Source organism: Mastacembelus armatus, chromosome 19 (assembly GCF_900324485.2).
Source record: "Mastacembelus armatus chromosome 19, fMasArm1.2, whole genome shotgun sequence".
In the NCBI taxonomy this organism is placed as follows: Eukaryota; Metazoa; Chordata; class Actinopteri; order Synbranchiformes; family Mastacembelidae; genus Mastacembelus; species Mastacembelus armatus.
The window spans coordinates 6,031,376-6,055,374 of NC_046651.1; the positions used below are offsets into that span (position 1 = coordinate 6,031,376).

At 39.5% G+C, this 23,999-nt stretch overlaps 1 protein-coding gene across 1 annotated transcript in view; it reads left to right on the forward strand.

Moving 5' to 3' along the window:
- The window catches only part of cacna1g (calcium channel, voltage-dependent, T type, alpha 1G subunit), a 142,389-nt gene that overhangs the window by 64,889 nt on the left and 53,501 nt on the right, over positions 1-23,999 (forward strand). The window contains exons 9-17 of the mRNA XM_026315914.1: positions 2,333-2,484; positions 3,114-3,299; positions 6,663-6,777; positions 7,937-8,092; positions 16,973-17,066; positions 18,142-18,323; positions 18,774-19,112; positions 19,696-19,875; positions 20,895-20,995. Coding sequence (XP_026171699.1) covers positions 2,333-2,484; positions 3,114-3,299; positions 6,663-6,777; positions 7,937-8,092; positions 16,973-17,066; positions 18,142-18,323; positions 18,774-19,112; positions 19,696-19,875; positions 20,895-20,995 — 1,505 coding nt within the window. The remainder of the gene's footprint in view (positions 1-2,332; positions 2,485-3,113; positions 3,300-6,662; positions 6,778-7,936; positions 8,093-16,972; positions 17,067-18,141; positions 18,324-18,773; positions 19,113-19,695; positions 19,876-20,894; positions 20,996-23,999) is intronic.

Genomic DNA, 23,999 nt, shown 5'->3' on the forward strand with positions numbered 1-23,999 from the left:
TCTTGGCAAAACATAATGAAGATGGTGTGTAGTTGTGGTGTGAATGGTACCTAATGGGTATTTAAAGGCAAGAGAGCGGGAAGCACAGGTGGTCAACAGGGGCCCGTAGCTTATGTTTTCCACAGAGCTTGTGGCAGGTTATTCCAGCCCTGTGCCAGTATATAAATGGTATTACTGTGACCCTGGAGATTCCTTTTTTATGTTTCCAAATTGTTTTTGTAAAGCATAACCTCACCTTAAGTACTTTCAGTTAATAAAAAATTCAGCAAACATCATTCCGTAAAGTCAGGAGGTCATATATATATGCATCATGTTTTTAATGGACATATGGGTACTGTTTATTAGGTAAGAGGAGTTGTTAAAAACAGTGATAAGTGGGGATAACTTATCAAAAGCCAGTGAAATTCAGTTTTGAAGCCTCCGGCTATGAATTATGGTGCAATGTTAGGTCTTAGTGTTGCTGGACTCTTATCTTTGCCTCTGGGCCTAATGCTGCATTCTTATGGGAGTAATGACTTAACATCAAGCAACGACTTGTAAGTGTTGACTTACGTAAAGTCAGATAAAAAAGTGTCAGAACGCTCTTATTAAAGTTCCTTTAAATGGTGGTTGCTTTTGACAATCTACCAGTGAGTACACATGAACTTAGTAGTGGAGTGACCCATTTAAAGTTTCAGGCAAAGAACTTCAAAACCAATCAGTAAGTAGTTACTTTGTTGTCATGCTTATATAACGTTATATTAATGTTTTGTTCATTTTGCCTGAAACTAAAGAGCACCTTAACCCTAGGCTCAAAGGCTACCCCAGCAGCCTGTTAGCTTGGTTTAGAAAAAAGCCTGGAAACAGCTGGTCTTGTCCTGTACAGGCGTAACAAAGTCCACTTCAAAAGTTTACCAGCATTCACTATTATTTTAATCTGTACAAAAAACAGGATGACAGTCCACCATTGTTAAAGGCCAGACTGTTACTTATTTCTTATAGAGAGATTTTCAGCTGGAGCTAAGTTGCTCTTTATTTCTTATATATAACCATTGGAACTACATTTCCTTTTAGAAAGAAATCAGGGCCCATTGCCAAACTCTTGAATCTAGACATAGACCAGATGAAAGCTTAGCCATAACTACACTTTAAATGTTTATTGCTTAAACTGTGCCCACCAACTCTTCCTTAATGAACTGAATGCAGTGTAATAACACCATCAGTGACCACGTTTCATAATAATAGCCGACTGACTCTCCTGTCACTGCTGCTTAAGTGCTGTAGACATACTGGTGCCACCATGCAGCATAAGGAGCTCTTATTCAACTGGTGATGTTAATCTGTATTTCCTTCTCTGTGTATCCCTGCTGGTGATGAGTAATCACTGCTTAAACAGTCATGGTGCATAGTGATTAGTGGCAGCACACCAGGACAGGCTTAAATGGCACACACAGTGTTTACATTACATTACATTACCTCCTGGTTCAGCCTGGGGATAATGTCTCTACTGGGACGACGTCTCTATTTATACATTGTACACACCTAGTGGGATGCTGAGACTTAGTCTATGCACACATTCATTTACACAATTTTGATGGTTGACATGAAAACATCGATCACACCTTCAATGTCTTCCTCTATCGTGTCAGTGTAATGTGTGACACGATGTTTGAGTTCTGTAAATTGTTCATTGCATGATGATGAAAGGCCCCATGAAGCTTGCTTTGGATGTTCCTCAGTCAACAGACAGATAACAGCATTCCTATTAGCTCTTTTCACTGTGCCAGTAATTATGGATACTCACTATAGATGTCTCATTTACATATTGTGTCATATTAATGTGCCGTGCCTTTTATCTTTTGGATCATGTTCTTCCTCTTGTCTGTCTGCTTGCTTTCACTGCCTGTATTTCTCTCACTCACTTTTTTTTTCTTTCTGACACCCACGCTCAAATGCTCACTCACACACACACACACACCAGTTGTCTGATGTAGATGTGAGTGGCAGCCCAATTCTCTGATAAGCTTTGAGCAGGCATATTCAGCAGCGCCATTGTAATCATTGTGTGTCCTGGTGCTAGATAAAGGGTCTGCTTATGTGTATGTGTTTGTGTGAGAGATTAATGTGGGAGAAAGTAGTTGTGTGTGAATAGACAGATTTGTTGGATTTGAATTTAATTTAGTCATGCTGGTGATAATGTATTTTAGGTCCACAGGAGACGCTGCAGGTGTTGCGGCTGCAGTCATATGAACATCTTTCTTTCTCCAGATTTTGAGACTTTATCATTAGTACATCCACCTCTGTGCACAATGCTGCAGTGAACTATCTCCTCCTTTTCTCTCTGTGTCTCCAGCCTGATGAGCTGACCAATGCACTGGAGATCAGTAATATTGTGTTCACCAGCCTTTTCTCTCTGGAGATGCTTCTGAAGATTTTGGTCTACGGGCCCTTTGGCTACATCAAGAACCCCTACAATATCTTTGATGGCATCATTGTAGTCATTAGGTGAGTTGTAGAGCAAGACTTTGTGACAGAATTCTTCAGAAAATCACGTATGCTCACTGTTTCTGTTTTTGAAATACCCCAGGGAACATATAACTCTATAAATACCCCTGGTTATAATTATACAAGGATAAACACAGTTTTCCAGTGAACCTTGAGGGAATTCAGCCACAGTAGGGACCTAAAGACAGAGTCACATTAGCTTTCCATCCAACAACAAAATAATGCTTTATCATGTATCAGTTATTAACAAGCTAGTTGAGTTCAAACATCGTATAATTAACTACACAACAAAGTTTACAAATAATGATATTAGCCCATTCAAAGCTGCAGTCAATATTTTTACATTTCCAAATCAATAGTCAATTGACAATGTGCAATGTGAGTGGTGTTGCTTGTAGTGACTAACCTATGGATATTATCACCACTCTCTAGTTTGGTTCAGTATTAAACTAAGAAATAATTTATAAAGCATAGATGATCAACATCCCAAAGTTGTAAGTGGTGTTTACAATGCTTCAAATTTTATGTTGGGGATACTTTTATCCTTTTTCTGAAAATTGTTGTGCATTAATGGGGCTTGATTAATTATGAGTTTAATGTATGTATGTGTGTGTCTTCTCTTTGGACAGTGTGTGGGAGATTGTGGGTCAGCAAGGTGGTGGTTTGTCTGTGCTGAGGACCTTCCGGCTGATGCGGGTGCTGAAGTTGGTCCGTTTCATGCCGGCCCTGCAGAGGCAGCTTGTGGTATTGATGAAAACCATGGACAATGTGGCCACCTTCTGCATGCTGCTCATGCTCTTTATCTTCATCTTCAGGTAGGCAGAGGACACATGAGCAACACTGTCTTCCATAAATTGTGTAAAATACTGTATGTGTTGATCTGTGTGGGAACTTTATGTTCACAGTTTCACTCTCAGGAGAAGGACCCAGTTGTAGACAACATGTGGGGAAACAGAGTAATTCGATGGGAAGTTTTATTAAACAGCATGGGTTGCACAGGAAAGGGGAAACACTAGGGAGAATTCAGCGTTTTATCCAGCAGAGGCAGGAAAGGAGTCCAACACAGTTCACAACAAAATACAATCCAGGAGCAGTAAGTAAAACGGGAAAATCCAAAGTTCAAACATGAATCCAAACATGGGAAAACACACAAGAACGCAGGCATAAATCCAGGGACACAGAGAAAGCCAAAAATAAACATAAATGACGAAGGCAACACAGGTATGAATACCAAAACATGGAGAACCGAACATCAACAGATGTGATGAAGCAGCAACTAAAAACACAGAAATGGGCTTAAATACAAAAAACCACGAACTGTAACAAGACACACATGCAAACAATCAAAACACTGGTGACAAGGTAAAACTGGATGCACTGAGGAAGGTACAGAAAACAGGAAACACTTCAAAACAAAAGTCCAGGGACCAGGAAATCGGTGTGGTGTGTGACAGCTATAGATGGAATTGAAATCACAAAGGTGCAAAGTTTGTGTAAATTAATAGATCAGTACAGTACAGGGTAACTTCTGCATGAAAAAAACATTGAGGAGTTGATTTCTTCTTTTTTTTAACATCATATTACATTATGACTTTATGACATAGCTTTTATGGAGAGGTCGAGAAAAGTCACATTTTCCAAAATGACCTTGAATCAACACCTGTGTAACAAATACAGGGTAGTCAAATCATATTAAATCACATCACATTAAATCCTAACACCCATCACAAGAAAGAAACCACCTTGTTGCTGGAAGTCATCAGCGGACCTATGTTGTGTTGTCTGCGGCACTTTACCTGCTCTCCTGGGCAAACTCATTAGTGTGGGAATTTGTCTTGTTAAAATAACTGACTGGCCAATAAGGTCTGCAAATCCTCTAGTGGCCAATTAAAGGAATATGGAGATGCCTTCAGGAATTATAGTAGCTAAAAAGTGATGAATATGAAAATAAATAGTTGTCACTTTTCTATTGTGTTTTATGTGATTACTCATGCATGGGTGTGTTTGTGCTGCTTCATTTTAGCAGGTTTACATGTATGTCAGGTAGTGAAGCAATGATTATAGATTTGGTTGGTACTATTATAGTCTCAGGAATAATCACGGTTTCACGATTACACGATTATTATGCATTCATTAATTTCACAACACTCCTAATGTATAAAACATGAACACTCATTAGGTTTTAAAGTGTTATTTATTCCTGCCTTTTGAAACAGAAATAAGCGACCAAATAATACAGCACAAAATAATAATAAAGACAAACAAAAGTCCATCTGTGCCTTTGGAATTAGAGAAAGGTGACCTCTGCTCTCTAAACATCTGTCAGTATTTCCCTTTTGAAAATAAATCACAAAATTATTTAGTGTTTTCAGTTTGTGTATTCTTCCTACATTTCTTTTGGACCTGAGGTAGAGTCACTACTGCCTGGAAGTCAACAAGCTCCTGATGGCCATGTTAGTGTTTTATTCCTGGCATATTAAATTACAAAGCCCAACATTTACTTAACACAGACAGGAGGAAACAAGAAGATAAAACGTTAAATGTTCACTGACTGAAGGTCTGAGAGGACTACACTCTGTCCTCGATAGACATGCTGCTTTGTTTACGTTGCACTGAATGCCCAACTCTCACTGCTATGGCAATTATTGTGACACAGTTATATGAATTCCCTACTTGGCACATAATTTTACTTAGTTATAATGCATTACCTTTACTTGGGCGTGCAAAGCTGATTCCGAAGATACTGCATCAAATTTGACTGGCTGCTTTAGAAGCAACTTTTCTATGGCAAATTTTGCAAACAGGTCATATTAGTCATTCTTGGTGTACCCAAAATGCTCCCAGACTACTGACTACAAGCGTTTCTTCAATTCATTTCTGAATAAAAGGGAGTCACTTGGTGCAGGATAAAACACCTGATTAGTCGCATTTTGTAGCATCGTTTTCTAGCATCTTTCTTCCTTTTTTCTTTTTTCATGGTTCCATGTTTTCTCTTGCTTCTACCATTACTTGTGCTGCTGAACATACATATTCTTTCTTTTCTAGTGCATTTAACACAACGCAACTGATATTCTCTTTACAATGCCCAAAATATTTGGTCAAAAAATTTAATCTCACATTTGACATTAGTTTTAATACATAATTATACTTTTAATACGTTTAATATATAGCTTCAATATATAGCATTTTAAAAAATTCAGTACTATGAAACCAGGTCTACAATAGTATTCTAGACTTGGCAACGAAAATTGGTATAGATCTGGGTTTTTTAACTATAAATAAGTTTGGAAGCTTGGGGATGATAGTAACATCGAGACTGGCAGGAGGAGGGTTGCCTGCCTGACAAAGTGATAAGCACCATAATGCATCAGTAATTCTAATCCAATAATCTAATATACATTACCGTTCTGCTTAATACATAATAAGCACTTTTACTGTTGGTGCTTCAAGTATACATTGATGCTAATACTTCTGTGCTTAAGTATAATTTTAAAGGCTGAAGTATTTCTTCCATAGGTTCAAAGAATCTCTTCTTTTACTGCTCCCTTCTTCCAGTCAGATAACCTAACCACTGCCAGCTCTTGTTCCAACAACTTTTGGTCATCTTCAAATATCATTCTCCAAGAAAAAGAAAAACTTGCTAAATAGTCCCTTTAATTTACAAATTAGTAGAAATCACTTTTAGGCGTGTGCGTGTGTGTTTCTAAAGAACGTACGGTACAAAAAAATATACCGTAGGTGTCAGTCTTGTTTTCATATTTTGTGGCACTCTCCATGGTGCTGAACTTGAACTGGCATAAAAACACCATTTCAACTCCCTGTCTTGGAAACATGTCTGCCTCAAAGCATTGTGGGCCAGTTGTTTGTGAACCGATAGCTGTTTATTTCCTGAGTGACAGAACTCCATATTTCATTGTTTTTGTTGATACCTTTTTGGTCACAAAATCTGTTTGGTGAATACTTTTAATATGTTTGTGCATTTATGTGGTAATCACCATTAATTAATGTTCAGTGTATACTACCACAGCTGTTTTTTGCAAGTATAATAAGCACAGTGCATTGAAAACAATGTGTCATTTCAATTTATTTATCCTGTATCTAATGAGTTGGCCTAATGTAAATATTTGTCCCTCTTTTTCCTGTTTGTTTTTTCCTGTCGTTCTCTCCTCCTACATCAGTATCCTGGGGATGCATCTGTTTGGTTGTAAGTTTGGGTCAGAGAGGGATGGAGATACTCTGCCAGACAGGAAAAACTTTGATTCTCTTCTCTGGGCTATAGTGACTGTCTTCCAGGTGAGAATAAATGCTTTCTCCCCCTCTCGTACTCTGTTAATAGTCACATTTCAATCTGGTATGGCCAATTTAGCTGCAGCTTTATGCCCGACTTCACAGTTTGTTGAGATAATAAATGTTAGGAGAAGGATAACCTGAAGTCATGTAAGTTTATCCACCATCTAGAAGTTTGACCTTACTCTGTGATCAAACCTGCTTAAGTTCCCTCTGGCTACTAACCGAACATCTTCCTGCTTCATTGATGCTGGCTGAACCTGTCCCCATTCAGAATCCAAAAAGACAATTTCCTCCAGAATAAATTAAATATATCAAGTCAAATAATCCTTCTTCATTCTTTTATCCCATCTCCCTCCCTGTCTGGCCTTTATCTCCTTCATTTTCTTCCACTCATCTAATTTCCATTACCATGTATCATATGGGTTATATAGGCATTCCCCTTGCATCTTGTTGCCTTGCATTAATAAATAAACTCTAAGTCCCTCTGTGGGGTCAGGCCATTTATATATTATCCATTTTAATATAGTAATGTATCTTGTATCATAAAAGCTGTTTCATGTCAGTGTCCTTTAAAATGAAAAACTTGTGATGGGGAAATAAATAAAGAATGTACCTGCCATGACTTTGTAAGGTGTTCCTAAACCAAAAATGTAAAGAAATTACTATCCAGATTAGTAACCTTGGATGTTACTTCTGGGACTCCATTAACTGACTACATTAGTCTGAGGAGTTGCAGGTTATGTTAAAACAGCAACAGCAAAGATACACAACAAGCACATCAGCTGTGTAGTATTCTCCTAGCATGTGTAGGATGCTCCTATATGCTATTACAGTTTAGGCTAATGTTAGTAGCTTTGTCCTGCTCTTTGCTGGGGATTTAGGGTAAGTATATATTCCAGCATTCCCATATAATGTTACCCAAGATAACACTTGAAGTGATAAAATCTCATCATAGCTGACCATTCTCGGCGAGAAACGACATGACTGCTTTTGTCTACTTCTGTCTAAATTCAATGGCCTATTGTTTGAAATGTGAATTTCACATAGTAAATCCACCACCATTATTAGATTAAACTGCATACATGCCATGTCAAAGCAGAAAGCAAAACACTTTTCCATAAATACCTTTTCTGGTCCACTATTCTCCTCTGCTGTCTTTCAGATCCTAACCCAGGAGGACTGGAACAAGGTCTTATATAACGGCATGGCCTCCACCTCACCCGTAGCTGCCCTCTATTTCATTGCACTCATGACCTTTGGCAACTACGTCCTCTTCAACTTGCTGGTGGCCATTTTGGTCGAGGGTTTCCAGACAGAGGTATTTCGTTACCGGCCACATGCACAATTACCTTGTTGAATTAACTTGGCGGAGATTAACTTGTTGAATCTTACATAATGTTCTGGCTTCCTTTCAAGCCTTAATAAAAATAATTTCTAGACACTTAAATGGTGTAAATTGCTATGGAAACTAGTGACACTATTCTTCCCCACCAGCTTTCAGATAAATTAGATTTTAAGAGTGAAACTGGCAAAGTGAATTATGTTTCAGTGAAGACACACACAGCACTAATTGATGGTTTTCCACATAACAAATGAATGAACCTGTACCCTTTTCTTGCACTCTCCGCAGCAGGTTATGTGAGGACATGAGATCACACTAGTTGCAGTGTTTCATTTTTCTCTCCTCTTCATCTTGCTGTCAACCTCTTCTCCTCCCACTCTTTCCCACTATCTCAGCAGTCATGATCATTATAGTTCTGCTTATTTGCCAATGCAGTCATGCCATAAAGTACATCATATGAAAACTATGTCTGCTAGACTAGACTATGTATCAGCCCACATCACCCACCTTTCCCATTACATCCACCTCATGCTTGAATACCTTCTTTTATTTCTCCCTTTGCCTGATCCTCTCTATCATACAACTCTTGTCATAAAACAAAATGATAGGTTGTCCACCAAACACAGTGTTTGTGATTCTTCTCCAACATAGAAAAGGGCAAGAAACAGACAGAGAGAAGCAGGTGGATTAATGGTTATTGTTTATAGACAGGCAGCTAGGAAAACAGTTTCCCTGAACATTTGCAGGGTTATAAGGAGTAAAGAAGTTGAAACTTGTTGAGCGACCTCTCTTTCAGCCAGCCCATTTTGGAGCAAATAGGGATTAATTTGAGCCAGACAGAGTGAATTGAGGGTGAGACACAATGGAGGGAATAAATCACATGAATGCTCACTCTCTCTCTGGCTGTCTGTGTGTCTCCCCATCTCTTTTTCTTTACGGGGTGACAGTACCTATGCTTTGATCTTCGACGATCTTTAGCTCTTTGCTTGAGAGAGGAGAGGGAAGACACAGGGTGGCAGAGAAAGAAGCTGACAGCCTCATAAAATATGGATTAATTGGAATGGGCTTCTCCTGCTATTGCACTTATCTGCTGCACAAATGTCAAGTGCATGGCTATGGTGATATGGCACAATGACCCAAGCTGCTTAAGTTTAAGACTCAAGACATCAAACTTTGTTTGACTTTTTGAAACTGAAATGAAATTATTGTATTTAATTCATAAAATATTTGTTTTTACTGTTTTACAGGCAAGCATTTCTAATGTTATGTTTCTTTCCAACTTAAATGCAAGCTTAAAGCTGCTGTAGTCAATATTTTGCATTAATAATCGATCACAGGAATGCTTTCACAGTATGTGTCTGTGCCGCAGTGTAATTAATACTGGAGCTCCCCTCAGCTCTACTGAGCTTTTTATCATCTGTGGTAAAAAGTGCTAAAAACCCATTATACTGTACTGCCTCATCACGAGGTGATAGACAAAGTTAACTAGCAGACTTAGCAGAGCATTTAGCAGTTAAAGGGCAGATATGTCTCTCAGGGGTTGGTGGAAACCAAAAGCAGAGTTAAACACTGAGTGAATATTGAACAAATTTTGACAGATGGACAGAGAAACAACTACACGTCAATTCCTTGTTGGAAGTAGGCTAGTATGCTAGAAAGTTTTCTGCATTAACATGACAAAATGTTAGTTTTGTGTTCACAGCTTGTGATAACTTAATAACTTAACCATAATTTGGCCCCCATGTGTGACCTTGTACATGTTGAGACGTTTGATAGCCATGTTGGGACAAAAGCTACAGTTAGTTTCCCTAAACCAAAAAAGTTGCATCATTTCAATTTTAAGTTTGTATATTTATATTGTGTTATTTTATTTCTGTTATGGGATCCAAGGAAGTAAAGACAAAGAAACATATATAGGCAAATGCTGTAGCTAATGTTCTCTTCTTTGCTGTTTCCTTGTATCATCACAGAACTGTTGGCTTAATGTTCCTCTCCTTTTTCAACTTTACATCCTTTTCTGCAAACACTAAGTTTATTTTTAGTCAGCCAAACTTTCCCCCTGCGTCAGGGTTGCTAAGGAACGGGTGCTTGAATGATGTGAGCCAAGCCAGGAGAGATGTACGGCTGCGGAGCCAAGACTTACACACATCCATGAGTCTTTTATGAGTTTTAATGTCCATATTGCTTTCAACATGAAGGCAGAGGGGAAATCATCTTATGATGAGGTTTTTCAGATCTTTTAACCTTTCTCGATTTAACTCCACCTGCATACTCTATTTTTTCTGGGTCTTTCCTATTACCCATGTCTTTCTCTCACTGTGTGTATTTGTCAGGTTGTGACAGTGTGTCCATGTGACAGAATCCAATATCCGCTACAGAGAGTGCAACCGGCCTGGTCTGTTTCTTTATTAAGGGACAGAAGTTGTTTTTTACGTCACATCAAATGCATATTACACATATGCAAACATGCACAATTTACAATAAAGCACTCATACTCACTTGCCATGCCAGCTGCAGGGGGATGCTTTCTTGCTGAACACAGTATGTCTTGAATGATGCACAGCTGTACTGCAATCATTAAATATTTATGTAAAGATCATTTTCATCTCTGCTTTCTGAATGAATTATATCTTTACAACAGTAGACCAGCTGCAGAGTTAAAGATGGCTGTGTTTCTTCTTCTACTCTTTGTTTTCCTGAGTTTTCATGCTTTCAGCTAATTCAAGTTGAAGTACTGGGTGTACACTGTGATCCAGGACAGCTTCTTAGAAATGTCGTGTTGCATGATTAAGTCCAAATGTTACAACAGATTGAACTTCCTTTAACTTTATACTGCTGGTTCCACCTCTCACTCTGTCCCTCTCTCTCTGTCTGCGCCTCCCTCTCCTGTCTGGCTGCACCGATCACTTCCACTATAGGAAGTGTCCAAGCGGGAGGACTTGCATGCCCAGCTGAGCCTAATTCAGCTGCCTGTAGACTCAGGGGTATGTACAGCACTGCAGCGCTGCTTTCCCTCCCTTCATTTAACTCACTAACTGTCTACCCCCATCCAACCTTCTGCCCTCCCTTACCACATATTTCCCCCACTCTTCCCCATAGAAGCTTTGCAGTGATGTGAGACATTGCTCAGTGGCTACAGCTTGGCGGTCCATTGCAGATGTACTTTATACATATGCATGATTTTGGCATCATTATCATTTATCAAACACATAAATGGTAATAACAGGCAACTGTCCAACTACTGCTAGTGTCTTAAAGGGTTATTTTACCCAAATTATAAAACAAGACTGTTTTTTTTTTTTTAGCTTCCTCCTAGAGTTATTGCATCATGCAGAGTTTTATCCACAGAAAATTTGAGATATTGGCTGCTGATAGTCTTCCTGCCAACCCAATTCAATAGAGTACCGAATTAGGAAGTAAGAGTCCAGTTCATTTTCTGCATAGGCAGTATCAGGTGACTTTCAGTTGGCACTTTTCCAGGGCCTAAATGGACATTAAATTCTCCTGGGTGAACCGGTAGTACAATAGATGAGCAGCTCTGCCAGAAAGCAAAGCTACGTCTTTATCAATAAATCTGTAAAAAAGGAGAAGTCAACTTCACATCCCAAGGTGCTTTTTAGTAAGAAACATTTTAATAACCTGGATACAATTTAGTTAGTCTATTCAAAATTAAAATTCATATGATTTTAGGCAATTATGGTGAAGACTTCTAGACGCTGAGACTCATGGGTATTAAACAGAGCTGTAGTCTGGACGACTTGTCAAAGAGAAGTACACAATGTTTTGAGGGGAACTCAAGTCTAATATGAGCTGAACTGAGGATTTTCTAAAATAATGAATTCCACTGTTAATTTGAGTGAACTGGTACTTTTAAAATAAGGAATTCATTCTAATAAGATGGTGACATTGAACTGTGACTGGTTCTATCACTATGAAAAAACCAGCCTCCTTCTGAAACTATGCAGAAATGAACAATGTAAAAAAGTGATTTACAGTCACCTAAGCTGCAAAACGCAGAAGACCTCCAACATGGTTGCCAGGGGATGTTTCACATCATCTCAAACTCTCTTCCTGCATGCTACACTTGCTGCTAAGACTAACCAAGGCAGTGCCTTTTCATATGAGTTAAGGGGAGACAACAAAGTACTTAAAGACTTGCATCACTTTGCTGTGTGTCTGTGTGTGTTTACTTTGTTTTTCTTGTCCTCTTTAAGGGCAGACTCCACATCAAATCTCAGACTGAATGCTTACCTCCCACCAGCTTTCTTTCCAGCCGTAGGGTAGGAATGCTGCACCAGTGCTGCCAAAAACCTCTTGCTCTCAGTCTATGTTTTATCTGGCTGGGGGATAGAGATGAATTTAAAGAAGAGAGGGGGTGAATCCCAGCTTTATGGGGGGCCAGTCAGTCTAGAGGATAAGAACTAATAAAGAGAGCAGGAGAGATCAATTCTGTTTGCATGACTCAGGCTCTTAAGACAAGGCCAGTACACTCTGTGAAATGAGGCCTTTGAAAAAACTGATGGTTGTAAATCTTGTACTCGTGGCCTCTATTTTTACATGCTATCCAGAACTGATCCAGGACTTTTCCAGTGAGTCTTTTTTATCTGGGTGAAATACAGTGGCCCACAGTGGCCTGAGCTTGGGGATTTTGAATTGAGTCTGCTAGTTAAACCTATTATTGTAATTGTATCCTCCTATTATATACTTTAATATCCTTCTGTACGCTGTATACAGTCTGTTGTATACATTATATATACTTGCTGTCTATGGAAGCCCAGGGTTGCGGACATTATGGTTAAATCATTTAATCAAAGAGAAATTTTATTCAAATTTCATTTTATTTTCCAAAGTAGTTTCAAGTTTAGACTAAATACAGTGTTATCAGTCATTTTGAAAATAAAAAAGTATTATCTAAATGTATTATTACTGTTGTTATGGTGGTGTTACACATACACTGAAAATGATTTGCCGTTGTCCTTTTTATTAAGCTCTATGTATAACAGTGTTATCCATAGAGTGTAATGCAGTGTAGTCAACCACCTTCTTAAACACTGAAATGTCTCAATTCCAATTACTTTTTATTCAGAACCTCCATCAGATTGACTTAAAATTCAGACTCCTGTTAGACCTCCGGAGGAAAAATAGCTTGGTAGCATCATTTGTAATTTGACAGAGACATTGGTTTGTATCAAACACCTTACAAACTAGTAGCATTACAATTAGCCTCAGCTCTACTTCTGAACAGGTAAGCATTAAACCTTATAAATCGCCCTCTTACGAAACCAACCACGTCTTAGTTTTGTGCCCCTGCATTTTTATTTCAAATGAGCTACACTAATCAAATCACGAATCACTAGTCAATTTTATTTAGGTCTAATATGTGAATTTAATATAAGTTATATTAAAACTGAAAAGGTCATAGGCCTTGTTATATTTTGCATTTCACTTAAAATTATTTGTGAATTTAATTTTGGCAGTGATGATCAGCTTTTAAATATCAAGATGTCAATTTTAAATGTCATTTTTTTCTGTGCACACATGGAAAATAAAGTAAGTTTGATAAAACTGTCATTTAGTAAATTCTGACAGCTTTTCACTTCCTACTGTCTACCTTAGTTTATTGGTATCACACTTCTAGTCAAGTTTTCAGCTGATGAGTCTCAAATGCAGCTGTGGTAGGATGCAATTCTGGTGCACACACACAATTATATCCTTCCTCCTATCAACAGCCTCCCTCCATCTCCCATTTATGCTGTTTTTGAAGCCATGTAATTGAGATCCCCCTGTGTGCTGCTGGTGTCTCTGATTGTCTGGCTATCAGTAGCAGGCCTTCTTTGGCCATGGTCTCCTGTTCACGCCATCATGCCCAAACTGGGATGGCAACGTGTAAAAAATCTATCCAAACAACCCAGGGATTTCCCCTGAGTCCAGTGCCTCCCCTGCTCGAAAGCTATCATCTGCACCTTTCCTTTCTCCAGGGGCGCCTCCATTATCTAATACTTGGTGACAACGCTTCCATCTTCTTACCAGTCTTGGCTGAAATCTCCCCAAAGCAATGGTATTATCAACACCAACATATTGAAAGTCAGAAATATAACATCTCCCTTTTTCAAATAATTGCTTAAACCAAAAAGATGGTGCTGACTGCACCCTCTATCTTTATCTAATCCCTTCTCCCCGATTCATTCTAGGTCCCATCAAGATTTGTTGTCTTCTGTTCTAATGCATTTTAGTGAACCTATGGGTTTTCATGCACTAATCATCTCTGACAATCAGGAGACTCTAGATTATATTAGATAATGTTAAATCAGTTGTTGTTGTACCTTCACACCACGACTTGTATTCACACAGAAAATAGAATTTTAAATGCTTGTCTTAAGCAAATTCTTAAATTTACCAGATTTGGAAGAAAAGGATAAAAATGCAACAGAAATCAATATCATTTAGTTAATATCAGTATGTAACACTCTCCCTTCTTTTTCCTCTGCATTCTATACATTTATGAACTAACACATTTTTAAAGCCATTGACTAAGCATCAGTAAGCTGAAACATTTTCAACATTTTTAATAGGCAACGCAAATATTTTGTTTTATCTGTTTGCCTTATATGAGGAAGTTTTTCCCATTTATCAGGTCTGGTCCTTATGCTTACTCTATAAGCCCCACACAACAAAGTCCCTGGCTCAGCTTTGATTATGACACGCCCCATCATACTGACCTTTACCAAGACCACAGGCTACTGCAGATAAAGATATAGATACTCCTCACTGACCACAGCTCAGCAGGAACCAAAACCAAAAACACAACCACGTCCCCCTTTCCCCCCTACTGGAAAAGGGAAGACATAGAGAGGAGATAAGGCTCAGTGCCCAGTAGGCTTAGTGCTGATGGTCCACTGGGTTTGTCCTATCTTTTCTGACTGACTGTGTATGGATGGATGAGCTCTGAGGGAGAGTGGCTCATCCACCTGTGGTTAAAGCAGATTGTTTTGTTTTTTTTGTTGTTGTTGTTTTTACTTATGTCTGGTGATAAATTGTTGTTCATGGGGGCTATGAGTTTAGCTATCAGCGTGTCTATGCATTATTGGATGTGTGAACATTGGTCTGTGGTAAAATGTTTCTGCTCAAACCAGTTCCAGTAAAACAGCATGAGATGAATGAACAAAAATATTATACTCCGATGTCATTTCACTGGGCAGGTCATGTCACCAACCTAAAACAACAATATTTCATTTGTCTCTATCTTAGAATACGACCCATAGGACCATTCCAGTGGCATGTTGACCAGACATTTATCATCACAAACACATGGTTACAATTACAGAACTGTCACATTCACCAACAATAGCACTCCTACTGAAAACAATGCAGGCGAACGAACTCTACTGCTACTACCACTGATACTGTACTGCTACCTCTATTTGACAAGATGAATATGAGTTAATGAAACAATCACTGAAATACATTACCGGTGTAATATTATATTACACCGGTATTATATTACACCGGTATTATATTACACCTCACAGATTATAGAATATATTATATTCTATTCAATGAAAAAGTGCGTCCAAACCTTTGGCTGGTAGTAGATGTATATCATACAACATTAATAGAAGTATCCAGGCATTTACAGTTTCTTAGTTTCCTGCTGCGAGGCCAGATTTTTAAGCAGGAAGGAGCCACTGTGATAAATAAGAAAATGCAGGAACGCGACGAGCACAGAAACCGTGGCAATCTCCAAGTAGCCCTTGAGTTGATTGGCCTGTTGGTTCATTAGCATCTGCTCTCCTTATCTAATTTTCCCATACTTCACAGGTTAGGAGAAATTAGTCCAGGGCACTAAATTGGTGGTTTTAGCTGCAAGAAAAAAAATGCAAATTGGTGCCTCAAAAATAGCCATATCCAACATGCCTCCAGTTAACAAATATAAAATGCAGTATATCCACACCTACTTTGTCTTTCTCTACCAACCATGTCACGAATCCAGAAAGTAATTTGTTAGCTTAAAAAGAGGGGAAGGTGATTAGTTCCCGAGGCTTTCTGTACGCAGTTTATTCACTTTGCTACCACAGTGCCTGACTCACAGGGTCGGCATTCTATTAATCCAGCATCCGCCTGGCACTCTCACACATATTAATAGAGTCTGCAGGCTCTGGCAGAGCACAGCAAACACAAGCAGATACTCTGAGCCTCTCTGAGGTAGGTTAGAAGTTGAAGACAGTGTTAAGCAGAGGCTGCTTTACAGGCTCTTAATGAGCTTGTAAAAGATTGTAAGGAGGAGCAGAAAGATGCAAATGTGAGATTGGATCCATTTTGACTGTAACAATGATAGAGAACAAAACAAGGCATAAGCAATGTTCTAGCAAGTCAACAGGTGAAGTACATTCAGAGAGTGTGTCTAAGTGTGAATATATGCCTGGCAACCACACAGAAGTGCTCCTGTAGCTGTTTAAGGATAAGTGACAAGAATTCTGTACAAGTTAACTCAGTATATTGTCAACCCAGTATATGTCTGTTGTTGTGTTTCATTGTGGTTTCTCCAGACCTTCTCACTCTCCTAGAGTCACAGCACTTGGCATACTTGAGTTTTCTCTTCCCCTCTCGGTACTCGTTGACCTTTGAACTCTAGGATCAGGGAGAGTACATCCCCACCTACCTGCCAAAAGAGGAAGGTTGCCTCTCGTGCTAGGTCCAGTTTGACCCATGATTGATGTCATATTTGAAAAGAGATGGAGCTGAGCAGGAATCTGTGTTTAAAGGCAGCTTCAACCCACCTGTTTTCTGTTAACAATACTCAAAGAGATATTTCAGCAGGTGTTTTCGTCTAATACTTTGTGGTGTTTGTTTGTCAAGGGCGATGCTTCTAAATCGGGTTCGGAGATTGATTCCTTTGCACGAAGTATGGAGGATGTTAACGGCAGCAAGAAGGATTTATCAGCCTCTGCAGGTGAGGCATGCACACATATTGCACACAATCAAATATTACATGCTCCACCGCTTTATTTTATTAACACTGCAAGTGGAATGCAAAAGATTTAACTCAACTTTGTGTGATTTTTCAAAGCCTCTCTTACAAACAGTTGGCAACACTTATACCATCTGTGCAGGCATTTTTCCTCAATCTTTGTCAGATTCCTGAAGATCATACTTTGTGTTGTTTCCTAAATTTGTATGTAGAAGTCTGTGATACAGCAGCAAGAAATCTAAAGTTCACCCAGTGCAAATAATCCCCCACCTGTTCTATGTCTGTGGTCTCCTGTTCTCAGTCTTTCCCCTATTGGTTTCTGACCACACTCGATGAGCACATGCTTGGCTGTCTTCCTACACAGCATCAAACCAGTACACCAGCCTTATCCATAATTCCTCATACGCCACTTTCCATCTCTTCTAATTGCTCGTCGCACAGGCTGAAAATCCCAATGGAAACATTACTGTATGAAGTACAAGTCCCAGACCCACAGTATCACCTCCCCTTCAGGCCCTTCAAATGCTGTGTGTAAAACTGCTTACGCAGCTGGAAGAGCTGAATATACATTTTCTAGGCTACGGATATAATGGAAGACGGTGGAATTAACATTATAATGTTGCATTCCTCTCTGCATGTAATGTATTTATATTGCTGCCAAACAAAATAATCTCCCCCACACATCCCATAAAATTAATACCCTCGTGAAAGATTCATGTTGCCCAATAACACTATGAGACATCCATTTTTAGGTATGCTACTATGCTGGGTTACTGAGGGTGTACCCACATGGCACTCAGTCCACCACCTCTTCCTGCTCTTCTTTCTGTTTTTACTCAATGCTCATTAAGCCTTTAATGATTTTTTACTTCTATCCAGTTCAACTCTCGCCCCTGCGGTTTCCTTTTCAACACTGCCCTTTTCAATTTGTTCATCTCATTTTCTTGTCTATACTTTACATCAAACCCTGGTCATCTTTACTCTTCTCCAATACTCACCTCCCTTGCTCTTACCCACTTTTTATCTATAACCTTTGATTTACTTTATACTTCCCTAGTAGTGCCTGTAAATGGTCATGTGGATCTGAAGACCAGCCTTACTCCACCTCTAATTACTCACACGGCTGCCACCCCTATGCCCGTACCCAAGTTGCCTGTTGGATGTGACCCCATCCTGGGCTACGAGTCCCGTCGTGGCAGCAGCGTCTCCATTGACCCAGCCTGCTATGACAAATCACCGGTTAGTATATTTATCATTATTCTCACATACACCAACACCACGTGTGGAACCCCTGTTCCAGAATGTCACAGAGCCAATTAAGGTACAAGTTCCAGGAATTACCCCCAGCCCTGACCACCAGCTGATTTTCCTGTAATGTGTAATGATTGATGATAATTAATGTGGCATGCCAGTCCAGCACTCTGTGAACTGCTGCGCCTGCCACTCTTTATTTGACAAACTGATCATCAGGATAAATAAAGCCTAGATCACTTCATCTGTTGCTGTCTGTCACTACTAATCTCAGTTCAATTCAGCTCATCTTAAAATGACTGAATCCATTTCAGCTTGGTTTACATTAAAGAAGAGCCTAACCAGAGTATTAACACACAGTCTTCTAGTCCATCTTCTAGTTCATTTTTTTCTCCTGGCTTTTGTTGCTTTGTCCCACCTGCTATCCCACTGCTCAAGACCAGCGCACAGAGTTCATCTCCCTATGCCCCATGGAGCGGTGGAAGTGGCAGGACCAGTCGACGATCCAGCTGGAACAGCTTGGGTCGAGCCTCGTCTCTCAAACGGCAGAAGCGGCAGTCTGGAGAGCGACGGTCACTCCTCTCAGGGGAGGGCGGCTCCAGCTCAGAAGAAGGTGAAGGTGCAGGAGAAGGAGGTGGTGGATTGATGGAAGAAGACAATGTCTCACTGGCCAGAACAGACTCAATGTCCCAGTCACAGAGAGGGCCCAGGCACCGGAGGATGGAATCGGTGGAGACTCGTAGCTCCATGGATTTGCCACCTGATGCTCTGCTACAGGTAGACACTCCATGAACTTCTACCACCAGCTAAACTCTAGGGTATCGTTGACAGTTTCACACGTCACTAAGAGCACAATTAGCAAACTTGTTTGGATTAATACCAAACGCTCCACAAACTCAAGATCCTGGTCACATGACAGTGGTAACATTTAGTGTCCACATAAAAATATATTGTCAGTTTTTATGGCATTCTCCGTTGTTGCCTTCATTGAGTGCTCTTTATGTCATAGCTCTAAGCTAAAAGGGCACAATGAACCCAATGTACAACACATGGTGGTGTGGTAAGAAACACAACACTGCCTAACGCAACTTATTTCATTCACACATACATTTAAAACCAGAATCAGATGAGGATAGGTTGTTTGCATGGACATCTGCATTCACTTACAGCAGTCTTCAGAGACACCATAATTTGCCAATATTAGCTTCATGACATGAAACAGCTTCTGACATATTGTCTTTATAAAACTAAAGAAAAGAAGGACAGTTGAAGTGTTTCCTAAAGATGTGAATAATAAGACTATAACATTTATAGTTGTCATTGTTTAGAACGCCATGGGTTCTTGTTTTTCCCTCTGTAGGTTCCCTATCTGTACCGTTCAGCCAGTATGCACAGCTCCAGACCTCCATCACTAGGCCACTTACAGCCCCCAGAACACAGAGACTGCAATGGAAAGGGGTCCCCATCAGTCCTGGGACCTACACAAGTCTCCCTGGAGGACAATACTGAAGATGAAAATGCAGAGGAAGATGCCAATCTGGTCAGTCCATGCACGTGTGCATATAGTCTTATTTTACTTCTGTATGCAAATTTTGTGCAAGCAAATCTTCCATAGTAAGTACATTTTTCTATGGATGAATTTTAAAGGTTGGGAAATTAATGTAAGATGAGTCTAATAATATGGTGCATATCACCATCGGTATCATTAACTTTTATTTAAACATGTGAGGTCCAATACAAATAAAAGGAATGCACATAAGAACACAACACAACATCACCCCAAAAAACTTTTTCTCCAACTCTAAAGGACAGCAATACAGTGCCTGTATCCCCACAGAGATGACCAGTCAGAACTAAAAATTGGATTCATGAGCTGCACAACAATGAAGTCCTGAGACTTTTTAAATTAATTAAATAAATATAAATATAAATTTAATTTATATATCCGATGTCTCAAAAGGTGTTTGACTGTGTTAATTTCAGATCAGCTGCACTACACCAGCTTGGTTTATATTTGCAGGCAGTCATTATAGGCAAACAAAAACCTGTGCAGACCTGATTTTTAAACCTCACCCAGAAAAGGGCAGTACAAATTACGATTTGGTGCTGTACAAATTAATTCAATTGAGTACAAACGTCACACATAAAACTTATTTACCAACATTTTGCTTGGGTATGTAATATCTAATCAAGTTTGTTATAATGCACAAAGAAGGCAGCCCTTTCCTGTACATCTCCAAATAAAATTCCCAGATAAGAAATGAAGTAGATTTGTAAAAGAATATAAAAATGCAGAATCTCTGATAAAATCTCAGATGAAACATCCAAACAACTTTCATATTTGTTACATTCTGAAAAATATGTCCTTTCAAAATGTGTACTTGTTTGTATTTTGTTTTAATGGACCTTGTTTGTTATATACATATGAATCAAACATGAATCAAATTATTTAAAAACTTCTATCTGTTGAGAACGACTGTGGCTCATAATATGCAACAGAACCTTTGTGTACAGTACATATGAATAATGAATGTATTGTGCACTTCTTATTCCCTGCAGGGCCGTTTCGCCAGACTGTTTCAGTGGCTGGAGAAGAAGCAGCCAGAGTGGTGTCGACAGAGAGACACCTGGTCACTCTACCTCTTCCCCCCAGAGTCCAGGTATTTTTCGTGCCTCTACTCCTGTATTCTTAGTTTTACAGGTTTTTATAGTGTCGACATTCTTACATTGATCAATAGAAGATTTTGCGACACAGCGCTCTTCCCAAAAGGAAAACACTTCTAAACTGCTTGCTCCTGTGGCAGATAAGATAAATTGAGTTGTGGGTTTAAAAATTAAATGAAATATTCAAAATGAGCAGCCACAGAGCCCTTATCAGCCCTCATTCTTGACAAGAAATTAATTTTTAACATTGCTTTTCACTGGCATCCCAGTGTTTTTCACCATGATACAAGTGCATTTTTTTCTCTTTCTAAAATAAACTCCTATTCCCTCCCACATTCTCACTTCAGAAGTCTCTTTTATCTGCACATTTCTGCAATGTCAGGGGTGAGTAAGCAGGGGGAGAGGGAGCAAGGGAGTTTCTCCTACTCAGTGCTGTGTGTTATCTCAGCCGCGTTTCCATTCCTTCGCCCCCTCTTCTTTCACGCCTCCTCCCCTTTGGGGGCTTTGATCTGTGCACCTCTGCTGTCAATTTAGAGGATGTGGCTGTGAAGGCAACACCAAGGAACATGTTGGCCCCAGCCTGCCACCACAGCACCATGGCATGCTAATTAAACATCAGACAACAAACCTTCCAGCCAGTCAGTGGAAACTTAATGTTAGCCATCACCATCATTGTGGCTTGTCCATTCTAACTGAGCAGATGTTTTCATAAAATTGAATGATTCTCAGATACATACATATATGTATAAAGTAATAACTGTCAGACTTTTACAAAACGCTATTCTGTGACTGCTTAACTGATTGTAGAGGGCTATAACTACCTTGAGCTGCTGCTTAAAGTAACGAACAAAAATTAAGTGCTATTGAGAGTCAGATATACAGCATGATGTGCTGTGGTCTGTAGCACAACATGGAAGTTGACAGTGTATCTCCTAGCAAAGACGACGCAAAGATTGTTCAGGTCTTTAAATCCCCACAGGGGCTTGAAGCTGAGGTGTTTTTAACAGCTATGTTTCATTTTTTATTATCTTTTAAAAATATAAAAATATGCACAATAGCTGCAATAACATTAGTGTTTATGTTTCATTAAAAGCCAGTTTGACTGTAAAAGCAGGCATTTACCAACTCTATTAATATGAATAGCTTATTGTATTGCCTTAAAGGCATACAGTTCATCTGTGAATTTGAGACTTCTCAAAAGTTATGGATGGTTCTCTTCTCCTCTGACCAGATTATATAATTTGGAAAAGGTTAATAGGAAAAGCTCCCTGGAGTCTGTTGTCAGAGTACTAAGAAAACTCAAGGAGCTTGGCTCAAACCAGGCTACTAACTGGCTTTCAGTCAGAGCAAGGTGCGAGGTTTGGCTATTGCTGAGTGACCACAAGGACATGGGCTCTGTGTGGTGCCCATTCTGGCCTTGAACCACAGCGGACGCCCACCTGTGCTCACAATCACATCAAGAGACAACAGCATAGTAGGAGTCCGGAGTCCAGCAGATGTACTCAAGTTCACTTCAACCTGCCTTTGTGCTCGCTGTCATTACTGCTGCTCTTTACTGCAGGGGAAGTTTTTAATGAGCAGAGGGCCAGGTTGGCTATGAAGGCATACTGTGGTGCAGTCACTGCAATTAGACCTATTTGCTGCAAGAATGGGCTATGTAAGAACAGTGGTCTATCAACCAATGGACATGTAAGGTTCGCTGAGAGTTGTGCATGTTTTCCTCCATCCCGTTAGATTAAGTGGAATTAGACTGAGCTTTGTGGGGGGAAGTGGGCAGCACATAACAAGATACAGATAAGAACAGAACAAATACACAGCAGGCAGGACGTTTCAGAATTACTGTAAATAGTGAAACTAATGATCTGTGGCATTCTTATGTCGAAACTTTCTGTTACTACTTTCCATCACTAAGTGATTCAATATAAATCATGGTTTGGGCTATACTTGAAGAAACATTAAGAGTTCTCTGCATCTGTCAGCTCTTTCTTGGAAAGCGTTCATCCAGCACACAGGAAGTAAAAAGGTTTGTGTCTGTGGTTTCTTTGGAGTGCACAGAAGAATAACTGGGTAATCAACACAAACAGCTCACATATTTTCAGACCATGCTCAAGAGGCCTGGGTAGCCACACTGACAGAAACTCAAACATCTTCAGCAGAAAATCCAAGCCAGTGTGTCACACTAACAGCCACACTGACAACAGGTGACTTATGGGAAAAAAATGTAAAAACCCCACTGAAATGTTCAGGTATTGGAAAATACAAGAACTGTGAAAATGAAGATGGTTGGTGGAATTTGTTAAAGGCAACAAAAAATGTATAGATTTATAGCTTCAATACGAGCATCCATGAGAATATTTTGAAGCATTTTGTGGCACTTGATATAAAACTAAATGTAATTTATTTTCAAGTACTATATCTCAGTTGTCATTTAGAAAATCAGCATCATCAAAATGCTTGTATTTATTTATTTTGTCTTTATTCATGTGACAGAAAAGTATTAGTTTGTGTGTGTGTGTGTGTGTGTGTGTGTGTGTGTGTGTGTGTGTGTGTGTGTGTGTGTGTGTGTGTGTGAGTCTTGGGAGCCATTTGAACTTGACAATAAATTTCCCAGCCAGATGTTGGCCCCTTAAACCGTTGAGGACGAGATGGAATCATTGGCGTGTTTTTAACACGTGTCTTCCCTCCCTCCTCTCCTTGAGGAAAGCACATGAATTCTTTAGCATCAAGGCTCTGGTGTACAGATATCAAAGAGGAATTAGTTTAGTTTATTAGTCATACTGTGTGAATAATGGTCACCACAGATTCAAATGACACACAGACTCAGCAAGTGTTGGCACGATGGTGTCTATATTGGCAAATAAAACTAAAAATCTAAATTTGAGCCCCACAATATGGTCCCCTGCTGTGTACTGATATGAGCCATCAAAGCCCAGTGGTGCACAGTTTAATTCTTTTATGCTGCCACACAATATATAACCCTCTTTTTTTTCTCTGAGCTAA